This window comes from Puma concolor, chromosome B3 (assembly GCF_028749965.1).
Source record: "Puma concolor isolate L17-30 chromosome B3, mPumCon1.1.hap2, whole genome shotgun sequence".
Lineage (NCBI taxonomy): Eukaryota > Metazoa > Chordata > Mammalia > Carnivora > Felidae > Puma > Puma concolor.
Window position 1 is genome coordinate 109,140,692 of NC_141672.1, and position 12,568 is coordinate 109,153,259.

The 12,568-nt window shown below is 35.5% G+C and overlaps 1 protein-coding gene across 3 annotated transcripts in view; it reads right to left on the minus strand.

Moving 5' to 3' along the window:
* Positions 1-2,665: 2,665 nt before the first annotated feature.
* The window catches only part of CLPX (caseinolytic mitochondrial matrix peptidase chaperone subunit X), a 40,611-nt gene continuing 30,708 nt past the window's right edge, over positions 2,666-12,568 (minus strand). For all 3 annotated transcript variants that reach the window (XM_025919499.2, XM_086710964.1, XM_086710963.1), the window contains 4 exons: positions 9,087-9,386; positions 7,390-7,482; positions 5,929-6,035; positions 2,666-4,413 (listed from right to left, as the gene is read on the minus strand). In XM_025919499.2, the coding sequence (XP_025775284.1) occupies positions 4,323-4,413; positions 5,929-6,035; positions 7,390-7,482; positions 9,087-9,386 (591 nt within the window). In that variant the 3' untranslated portion in view covers positions 2,666-4,322. The remainder of the gene's footprint in view (positions 4,414-5,928; positions 6,036-7,389; positions 7,483-9,086; positions 9,387-12,568) is intronic.

Genomic DNA, 12,568 nt, shown 5'->3' on the forward strand with positions numbered 1-12,568 from the left:
TGTATCATTTTTTGTAATACTGTACAAAATACTTAAACGCTTCAATTTTTTTTAAGTGGACTTCACACCTAGTGCAGAGCCCAATGTGAGGCTTGAACTCATGACCCCAAGATCAAGACCTGAGTTGAGATCAAGAGTCGGATGCTTAACCAACTGAGCCACCTAGGCGCCCCTAAAGGCTCCTATTTTTATCTAAAACTTTATTAGGTAAGTTATAACTTATATTTTCTAGATACTCAGTTGTCAATATCATTTACTAAATATTCTTTTTCTCGTTAATTTGAAGTATCACCTTTTCCAGTACTAAATTCCCGTATGCATTTGGCTTCATTCTTTTCGAATTCTAAATTCGCATATATATTTCTGGTTTTTCTTTTCCATTGGTCCGTTCATTCATGCACTGTTACACACTTAAGCTTTTAAAACTTTATAACATATGTATAGCATAAGGTATATATATGTGTGTGTGTAATATACATTTGTATTTCCTCTCTCTCTCTCTCTATATATATATATATATAATTTTTAATAGAAGAGGCAGCCCCTCTTCATTCTTCTTTCAGTGTGGTTAAATGGAGAGGTTCTGGAACCATTCTACCTGGGGTTAAATCCTGTTATTTACTAGTTATGTCACCTTGGAAAAGCTACTTACCCAGTCAGGACTTCAGTTTATAAGAAGGGTTGATAATAGCATCTACTTCATAGAGTTGTTGCATTAAATGCATGCAGAGTAACACAGAGTAAGCACTATATGAGTGCACACTATCATTTTGCTTATCATTCTTGTTTACTTTTCCATAAATTTTAGAAATTTAAAAAATTTTTGGCATTTTATTGCAATATTAAATTTATAACTATAGGGTTAATAGACATCTTTATAATACTGAGTTCTCCCTTTGAAGAACATAGGATTACCACTTTTTATCAGATTTGCAAACACCTACCCAATCTGTTCTTCCATTTCCACTGCTATCACCTTAGTCCAACCCATTATATATATACATATTTTTAATATTTTTATGTTTATTTATTTTTAAGAAAGAGAGAGACAGAACATGAGCAGAGTAGGGGCAGAGAGAGAGGGAGACACAGAATCTGAAGCAGGCTCCAAGCTGTCAGCACAGAGCCCGACGTGGGGCTCGAACTCACGGAACGTTGAGATCATGACCTGAGCCAAAGTCAGATACCCAACCAACTGAGCCACCCAGGCGCCCCATTATCTTCTTTAAATAGGCCTGAGTGTGTCTGATTTCATCCTTGTTCCTCTATAGTCTGTTCACTTATACTGCAACCTGAGTGGTCTTTTAAAACTTAAGTCAGGTTATGTCATTTCTCTGTGCAAAACCTTCCAAAAGCTGGTCATCTTGCCCAGAACCAAAGCCTGAAAGGGAACTAGAAACAGCAAGACCAATTTTCATTGTGGAGAGGATGTGAATTCATAGGAGTTCTGTTTATTATGATGAGAGCTGATCTGAAAAACAGGAGGAAAGTGATGAGGTTGGAAATAGAGGGGCAAGTGCTGGAGGAATGTCCACAACTAGGCCTCTGGTCCTGTTTCCCTCCATTTTCCTCAGAGCCTTCCCTTCCCAACAATCTATAAAACACACATCTAACAATGCCTAATTCTCCTGGTTAATACTCTTTTAATAATGCCTACTACTTTCTGTATAAAATTACAACTTAACCTGGCATACAAGATATTCTTCTAAAAAAAATTTGGAGACACAGAATTGGAAGCAGTCTCCAGGCTCTGAGATGTCAGCACAGAACCTGACGCGGGGCTCGAACTCACGAACCGCAAGATCATGACCTGAACCGAAGTCAGATGCTCAACCGACTGAGCCAGCCAGGTGCCCCTGGCATACAAGATATTCTATTGTTTTAAAGTGTATGGAGCACCAAATATATGGGACATTATGGTTGGTGCTGATTATAGTTAACAAAATATGCAGTCTTCACCTTAGTGGAACTTAACGGTATACTTGAAAAGACATGTGAAAAATAAGCTTGGGATTTCTCAACTCCTAAAGCTCCCTAGTTGTTTCACATTTATTGAGATTTTGATTTAATTTTCATTATTTCTTTCTAGCAAATTCCTACTTGATGGTCCAGATCCGTCTGGGCCATCACCACCTTTTGTGTCACCACACCCAGACCTACCTCATTTCTATTATGATGCCCTGATGTTTTTGTTTGCATCCCCTAGTAGACTAGTAATCTTCTTGAAAAACTTGGTCTAGTCTAATGCGGGGCCTAGGCAGGACATTCAAGGGAGGATTTTCAATAAATGCTTAACATAAACTTTAATAACAGACTTTGTGAAATCTACAACTTTGTGGAATTTATTAGAGGGATATGAAGGTGCCAATGATTAACCAATCACTAGAATAATGCAGCTCTTATCTGTGTCCTTTTAAAAATGGCACTACAGGGCACCTGGGTAACTCAGTCGGTTAAGCTGGATCAGGTCATGACCTCATGGACAGTGAGTTAGAGCCCCATATTGGGCTCTGCGCTGATAGTGCAGAGCCCCTTGGGATTCTCTCTCTGCCTCTCTCTCTGCTCCTCCCCTGCTTGTGCTCACTTACTCTCTCTCAAAATATATAAACATTTAAAAAATAATAAAAAATGGCACTACATATGGACATACCACCACCACACTCGCTTTCATTTAGTACTTCTGTTTTATTCAAATGCCAAAACATAAGTTTCAAGTACAAATCGTAGTTATACTCAGTTTGTTTGATTTAAAAACATCGATTATGCTTTGTTAACAACTTCCAAAACCAAATGTAAGTTGTTGTGACTAAAATGTCTCCCAGTCCATTTCTGGAGGATTACCCTTAATATATTTAGTAGCTACTCCAATTTTCACTCTACAAAAAGGAAAATGATGATGCTATAAGAAAAAGATAGTGAACAGTTATAATATGAAAGACTTCCTGAGAAAAACTTTAACCATTGCTAGAGAGACTAAGAAGGATACCTGTTTCTGTTCCATATTATAGCAAACAGGTTTAAACATTCTGCAAAAGTGCATTTCTGGTCCTACCCAGCCATAAATAGATATCTCACATCTCTTATTACATCATAGAAAGCCCAACTTTTCATCAACAGGATTTAGAATCTGCTTGAGGTTCTTTTCCTAAGAAAAAGGGGGTAAGAGGAAAACTCAAGTGTCTATAAACCAAATAATGAAGACAAATATTTAAATGTACTCTGATTTAAATACTTTCAAATGAGGTTGAACTGAATGAATAGCATAGAAATTTGTATCATCAACCTTAAAAGGTACCCAAATATTTTAATATTTATAGAATCAAATGAAGTAACTTCCATTGTTAAGTCCCTCTCCAAATTTTCCCCACTGTTTAGTTTTGTTATATAAAGAAGGTTAAGAACTTGTATTTTAATGTGAACACATTCATTTCTGCTGACAGCAAAGCACAGATTTTCTTTAATGTTCTATGAAGACAAGGGATTAGATACCTAGGATCAAAGAACAAAACAAAACAAAACTAGCTGAGTAATTTGGTAAGTGCACAATATTAGGGTATTTTATTTAGTTTAACACATGGTTGTTACTATGACTGATGCTGCATGCTACTTTTAGAATTAGATGGTCTTTTCCTGAAGATTTAAGGCAGACTTCAATTCTATCTGCACACTCATAGTACTAAAATGGATCAAAGATGGTAAATAAATCAGACAAGTCAGCAAGGGAATAACGGCCCTTTTTATAGTACCAATTGGAAAGTTGGTATCATGCATTAGCAGATAAGACCAAGAACATAGCAAAACAAATCAGCAAAATATAGTTCTTTAGGGTACTTTTTCCATGAAATTTTTAACTACTTGGAAACTACCTGTTCCAATTTTCAAGATGAATAAAATTCCAATATTTTCAGGAAACAAATATGGGTAGAAAAAGGATAAACTAAAAAATGGTATCTTGATCTTCAATTTTAAAGAATTTATTTTCCCATTTGTAGAGTAACATTGTAAAATCCACAGTTACTGCAACACCTGCATTGCTTAAAGGGACTCCTAAGAATTTTGTTAAAGCATATTTTTAAAAAACTGAACCAAAATAATGTACATTTTATCTCTGAACGTTGTATCATTAAAGTCCACACGATGTCCTTTGTATTAAATCAATGTGATGTTACATAATGTACATGATCTCATTTTTATCCTAAAGGCTTCTGACCATGTATGATATCCAAGATAGATCCAATGCTTTTAATGTCAGACTGTAGAGACATTTACGATCCTAAACAAAAGAAGGAAAAGTTTTATATACAGGACGGAAGTCTGACAGTTTAGCTGTTTGCTGCATCTGCTTGGCGAGGCCATCCTTCTTCTTCAACTCCAGAGTCATATTCTTCTTCAGAGGATTCTTTTGTTGGAGCCCTATAATAAAAAGTCATCAGGTTTTTTAAAAATAAAAATTAGGTTTTTAAAAAATTTTTAAATAAATTGTTTAAAACAAATTTATTTAAATTAAAATTTAATAAAATTAAATTTAAATTAGGATTTAAATAAACATGATTTCTAGACTCAAAATAATGTATTAACCCACCTAGCTAAAAACAACACACAAAAAAAGTAAGATATTAAGAGCACTTTTAATATTCAGATTGCTTAGTGGTGAAATTTGGGAAACATTTAGATCACATAGCCAAGAGTTGCAAGTAATTTCCCAATATTTTCCCTAACAAATTTATTCCTGAAATAAGTTGACAAGGCTTCAACTGTGAAGTCTTAAAAAATCCATTTCTCCAGAAAAAAAGTAGAATCTATTATTTCAACTCAAATGCTTGACATTTAGCATATATCTATAGGAAAGAAAGCTACAGCTTCTGACCAAATCTGATTTGCCTCAATTTAAAATTATGATCAGACCACCACAACTTCTTTCTATATTGTTATCAACCAATAAAAGACTATGTCTCTGAATAACTAACAATTTCCTCCTAAATTATCTTAGAAGATACCCAAACATAAAACATAACATACCTTGTGACTTAGTTAAAACAGAGATCTAATTTTTGGTATGTAACATTACTGTCAAGCACTGTACAAGAAATATTTATTGAATAGGTCAGGTCAGTAAAGTACAGCCTGCAGGCCAAATAAAGCTCATCATCTGTTTTTGTAAATAAAGGTTTAATGGAACACAGACATGCTCATTCATTTATGATTATGCTATGAAGGCAGTGGTGAGTAGCTGCAATACAGACTTGTACATCCCTGTGGTATTCATCTAGCCCTCTATAAGAAACTCTGCTGACCCCTGGGATAAATAAATGAAGCAGCGAAAAATGTGTCAAATCTGTCAACTGATGTGATACAACAGAAAAATTTGTCAAAGACATGAAACAAGTCACTCATAAATGGCAGAATTAGCAGCAAAGTTCATTTAAATCTCTTCATTTGGATGACTTTTATGTCTCTTATACTTGTTACTTACAGGAAAAAAGTGCAGGCTAATTAAAAAAAATTTTTTTAATGTTTATTTATTTCTGAGATAGAGAGAGACAGAGCATGAGTGGGGGAGGGGCAGAGAGAGAGGGAGACACAGAATCCGAAGCAGGTTCTAGGCTCTGAGCTGTCAGCACAGAGCCTGACACGGGGCTTGAACTCACAGACCGCGAGATCATGACCTTAGCTGAAGTCGGACGCTCAACTGACTGAGCCACCCAGACGCCCCATAAAGTACAGGCTAATTTTAAAGATCAAATTTCAGACTCACAAAATACTATTATTCTATAAACCAAAATTAGAACATTTTTTCTATAGAAAATTTGAGATTATTACTTCCCTTATGAATATAAGTATGCAATTTTTGTGACAGACCAATAAACCATAGCAATAAAGAGCTGATTTTAACTTTTAGATTTGGTCTAGCTTGACAATACACTTTACCGGATATATCCTGGTTCCTTTTTCCCTTCTACTACTTCTTTATCAACCTCCACACATACGATATCAGAATTAGGAACTTCAAACATTGGTTCTAGTAACAGCTTTTCCTAAAGAGATAAAAAGTGATAAATTACATGGAAAACTGAGGTTACACAGAAAATACTTATATTCCATAGACCACCAATCAAATTCATTAACTCAACAAATATTACTGAATCCCTATTATGCACCAGGAACTGAATGTTGAAAAAATATCACTGTAAAAGCTTTCACATTCTTCATATTAAAGCAGCTGCTGACTAAATTCAGAGAGAATTCATTTTATAAGGGAAAGCTATTTATCTGTAGTTCTGCCTATTTAGGTCACCATGCACATATAAAAAGACTACACTTCTGGATTCAGATGTTCCTCAGCATTCCTGGCGTTACCAAAGAAGTCAACTGGTAATCCTTACTATGAAAATGATTTAATCCTAAACCATCTCTATCAAACTCTTCAATTTTGAACTATGACTTCAAATAACCACTTGTTTTAAGGGTTGCAGTAGATTTAAGGAAAATACAGTAGATCTTTAAAAAAGTATATAAGGTTTCTTTCTTTTTTTGAGATCGAGAGAGAGAGACAGAGACGGAGAGAGAGAGCAGGGCAGGGGCAGACAGGGAATCCCAAGTAGGCAAACGCACTGTCCGCGCACAGCCCGATGCAGGGCTCGAACCCACAAACCATGAGATGATTACCTGAGCCAAAGTTGGATGCTTAACCGACTAAGCCACCCAGGTGTCCCCATAAAATTTCTTTAAAAATGTTAACTATATCACCTACTCTTCTAGTTTGCATGTTTATAAATCTGTCCTTAATCAGTAACACCTGAAGTCCAGGCCTTCATTAGAGAATATAATCTCAGACTGTCTGTGATACATGTGTAGCTCCAATAAAAAAGTCCTACTGAGATGAGAGAAGTAATAATTAGCAGTGAAATTCTTAAAATAATAAAGTGGATGATGGCAGAAAATAGGCTGGGTCACTAGAAGTTGTAACAAAATAAAAAATAGTGAGTTGCTATCATATGACAGAATTTAGGGGTAAAATATCATGATATCTGCAATTTAATTTCAAATAAATAAACAGAAAAGAATGAGAATTTCAGTGGGTCTGAGAAGGTACTCTGGGGAATTTAGTCAAAAGGCCGGAGTAAAATTTTCTAAATTGTCCTTCCTAGATTTTCTCTATTTCATTAATGGTACTATGTGTGCATCCTTTATTGCAAATGCTTTACAGTTCCTTTTTTATAATAACAAAAAATATAATCTACTGAGACAAAAAAAAAAAAAAAAAAACCCATAAGAAACAACATCAGGCCAATTCTCTGGATATGCTTCCAAAGAAGTAACATGGAGGCTTAATATTTGCAAAACCCAGACCAAGAAATAATCTCGTTTTGTATAATAATGCCAACTTACCATTATGGACCGAAGGCCTCGTGCACCTGTTTTTCGTTCTAGTGCCAATCTGGCAATAGCTTTCAAAGCATCCTCAGTAACATTCAGTTCACACTACAAATACATAAAAAGAAATCAGAACTTAGATAATATTTGATGATATTTTCCTAAGATAGCTATAGAGCATTTGATCTATTAACTATTACTACCTACCATCATTCCTAGTCTTTGTAGAACAAAAAGGGACTAGTGCCCTAACTTTACAGATAAAGACTGACCCTATCCCTTTTCAGACTAAAGCATTTTTTGACTATCACTTTCTTCTTTGAAAATACTCTACTCATCATTCATTTTATAAAGTGTTACTAACCACCCTCTCATCCTACAGAACACAAAGGCAAAACTTTAGACAAGTCTGTCTAAATTACCACAAATTTCAAAACAGAGTTCAAATTACTGATACTAAATTTATTAACATACCCAAAAAACATAAATCAAAATCCTTTTGGAACATCAGACTTCACAAAATTTTGGTATTAAACAAATTTTGGTTACTAATTTCTACTTCCAGAAAATGCAATATTTAAGCAAGGCAATTCTCTCTCATAGTGCCTTAGAACCTCACCTTCAAGCACTTGTTTCTCTCAATTAACCTATGAGAAGGCAATAGTATTCTGAATCACAAATTTGTCATTAGTCTTTGAAGATGTTTTCTAGATTAACATGGACTTTCTAGGACTTTATTCAACATTTATTGGACACCTATGTGTCTACATATTAGAGACTAAATGATGAATTACCATTTTTGCCATCAAGGAACTTAAGTTCTACTGGGTGGTGACAAATAAGCAAACTAGCATTTATAGCACAGCATATGCACATGGTGCTAAGGGAGCACCAGTGTGGGAGCGTTAAAATGAGGCAAGGGGACCACTGAAGGATTTAAGGAGAGGACTAAAATAACTAGCGTTATATTTATTCATTCACTAGATATTTATTAAGAATATCTATTTGCTGGGCACTATATTCAATAATATAAAAATGATGCATTCTGGAAGTAAAAAAAGGAAGATAATGATATTTTGGTGGTGGCGGTCAGAAATAGACTTGAGACAGGGAGGCCAATTAGGAGCCAAATGCATAGGTCAATGTAAAGAATGATAAAGGAGCTTGACATGAGGTAATGGCAGTGGAATGAAGAGAAAGAAACTGATATTTAAAGACCCTAAGTTCATAAAACCCAAAACATAAGCTATGTGATCGGAATTGTGGGGATGTGGGATTGGATGTGTGGTTACACAGAAGTAGATGTGGAAGGTGATAGAACTTTAGACAAAAGTATATAAAAATATACACAGTATGTTTTAACAAAAGCATTTAGAATTTTAAGGCTGAAAGGACAATCCTGTGTGTATGGCTTGAGGGGTAGGGGGTAGGCTACTGGTATAAATTCTCTCTCTATATATGTATACTTAGGCTTTAAGCTTCATTAACAATTTTAATTAAGAAAAAAAAATAAAGCCAACTCCTAAATGTTTAATGTAACACGCTGCCTTTCCCGATACTTAGATCCACATTTAGTGAGGTATAGAAATACCAGGTATAGGCTGGTATTCTGGATAAGGAGGACTGCTTTTGCTTTTTGTTGAGCTAATTTATGCAGAGTTCCAACAGCAAAAACCCACAAATTAACTAAGTATGAAAAATAAAAATCTAACCTTATCCATGCTGAATAAGGCCTGGTACTGAGGAATAACAGCATTACGTGGCTCAGTTAGTATTTGTACAAGTGTTTTCTCATCTAGGCTATGCAAAGGAACTACCACAGGCAACCGTCCCACAAACTCGGGAATCATGCCAAATTCAATGAGATCTCTGGCTTCAACATGACGTAATAATCGATCTTTTTCTTCAATGTCTTGGTGAGTATTTGATTCTCCACTTCGATTGGCAAGGTCTGCAGCAGCTGCAGCCCTTCTGCCTTTTCCCAAATTAGATGGCGTTCCAAATCCAAGATACTGCCACGAAAAGACAGGTATTATAAAGAGAATGAAATTGCATTGTACTAAGTACTCTGCATATATTTCTCACATGACCTTTGTAATAGAAGAAAGTTCTATTATCATTCACATTTTAGAAGTAAAGAAAATGAGCTTGGAGAGCTTAAGTACCTTGACCAAGCTCTCCTTGCGGTAAGTGGTAAATCCAAGATTTGAACTCAGGCCTATCTGTCTTCAGAATTGAGAACTAAACCACCATTTAATAACCAACTCTCAAAGAATGAATTCTAGGGGCGCCTGGTGGCTCAGTTGATTAAGCGTTCGACTTCTGCTCAGGTCATGATCTCGCAGTTCATGAGTTTGAGCCCCGTGTCAGGCTCTGTGATGACAGCTCAGAGCCTGGAGCCTGCTTTGGATTCTTTGTCTCCCTCTCTCTCTCTCTGTTCCTCCCGTTTGCTTGCACTCTCTCTCTCTTCCCCCCCGCCCCGCCCCCTCCCTGCTGCTTATATGCTCTCCCTAAAAAATAAAAGATTAAGGGATGCCTGGGTGGCTTAAGCGTCTGACTTCAGCTCAGGTCATGATCTCACGGTTCATGAGTTTGAGCCTCAGGTCGGGCTCTCTGCTGGCAGCTCAGAGCCTGGAGCCTGATTCAGATTCTGTGTCTCCCTCTCTCTCTGCCCCTCCCCTGCTCACTCTGTGTCTCTCTCTCAAAAATTAATAAATGTAAAAAAATTTTAATTAAAAAGTAATAAAATGTGTAAGAACTATAAAAATGGAGACAGTAATTACTTTGTAACCAAAGTTAATTTTGTAATAGCGTAAACAAGTAGTAGTAGTGACTAAGGAACAAGCAGCCTTATGAGGAAATTATGCACAAGTGTCTTAAGTCACTGCTAAGCATTCTATTAAAATCATGATCTGAGGTTGCAGCATACATCAACCTATGAGAATAACTCTGATTTTACAAAAAACATATAAGAATGACATCAAACAAGAATACTACTTTGCTGCAAAAAGCTGGGTATCGGGGTACCTCGCTGGCTCAGTTGGTGGAGCATGTGACTTGATCTCAGACTGTGAGTTCAAACCCCACACTGACTATAGTGATTACCTATAAAAATAAAATCTAAAAACAAAAACAAAAAACACCCATTGTTTAAAAAAAAAAAAGCTGGGTATCTAAGGTGTATGGATCTTGCTTCAGTCAGTATAAAAGAACTATACTCCAGGCAACCGTCAGAATGTTTTGACATTTTGGTATTTCATACAGCTTTTGTCAGAAGTATAAGAGAAGCACATGATCAGCCTAAGTTAAAAATCTATTCCTTGGGGCTCCTGAGTGGCTCAGTCAGTTAAGTGTCCGACTGACTCTTGGTTTCACCTCAGGTCGTGATCTCACTGTTTGTGAGTTTGAGCCCTACACTGGGCTCTGCCCTGGCAGTGTGGAGCCTGCTTGGGATTCTCTCTTGTTCCTTCTTTCTGTGCCTCCCTCAGTCACTCGCTCTTTCAAAATAAATAAACTTAAAAAAAAAAAAAATCCACTCCTCTGACTCTCCACATGGACAGTAGTGTATCAGAAAAAAAAAAACAACCCACCTTCCATTCAATACTATATATATAATATATGTAAGTATTTATTATATATATAAACATATATAAAAATACATACACACATTTATTTTATGTTATATGTTTTGTAAATTATATATAATATATAATTTATAATTTATATAAATATATATTTTAATATATATTACATTTATTTAATATTAAACTTATTACATAAATATTAAATAATTAAATTATATTAAATTTAATATATTGAATATAAATATTAATATTTATAATTTATATAATATAAATATATATTATATAATATATATAATTTACAATTATATATATATATATAATTTACAAAACATTATAAAACACTGGAAATACAAACCTGAAGACAGCCATTATCCTAAAGGGGCTTATTCAGAGTGAGAACACATGAAGGCGTTAAAAGTATCACAGGACTGTACAGGACTGTAGCAGTGGAAGTAGGAAAAGAGGCACATAGCAGGGAGGGAGGGTAGAAGATGATCAAGAAAGCCTTCACAGATAAACTGCCTGACCAGTTTATCAGACTTGATAACAGACTGATCATCTGTTATCAAGATCATCTTAACAGACTGAGTCTTAAAAGATGAACATATATTTGCCAACTTGATTGAGGTAGGGGAAGGCATGAACAAAGGCAAGAGGAATAAAAGTTAGGAATGCAAGCAGTCTGATATGGTTGGAATATAGGTGCAGTATTTAATATTGTACCCCTGGCTTTCAGTAAGAGTTGATAAAAATAGCCACATGGATGTATTTAATCCTCTGTAAAATCACTACTGATGACTGTCTTACATCTCTCTCTTTTTCATAAAGATCTATGTGACAAACTCTTTTTTTTCCCGCCACACCCCCGAGCTCAACACCTAAGCTGAGATCAAGAGTTGGAAACTCAACTGAGTGAGCCCCTCAGGCACCCTGACAAACTCGTTTTCAATCTCGGTCTCTCCTGAAGACCTCATACACTTTCTCTTTCAGATAATAAGAACTAGAGCCCAGGATGTCTCCCTACTTTTTGTTAAGAAGTTCAAATGACCTACAACCTAAACCTTCCTTCTACATGTTTCTGATCTCTTTTTGGACATTACTTTTAACTGTTCTTTTCTACATGTTCCAAGTTGCAAATTCTTTTTGGAATAGCTAATTATAATTAAGTATCAGAACATGTTCTTTGTTTTTTTAAAGTACACTCTACACCCAACATGGAGCATAAACTCACGTCTCGAAGATCAAAAGTCTCATGCTCTAGTGACTGAGCCAGACAGGCACCCCCAGAATTTTAAATATAAAGTTATCTCCCTCCCTCTTTCTCTCTCATGTACACACAATGAAATGATTTCTTCCAATTTGTCAGTCTAAGCAGAATTTCAAAAGCAAAAACAAATTAACATGAAAAATTAAGATCTAACCTTATCCATGTTGAATAAGGCCTGATACTGAGGAATAACAGCATTACATGGTTCGGTTAGTATCGTACGTGAGTTTTTTTCTTATCTAGGCTATCCAAAGAACCACCACAGGCAACCATCCCATCAGCAGCATTATTTTTTTACTGCTACTAAACTACTACTTACACTAGTGGGTACAAAGCCAAGGAG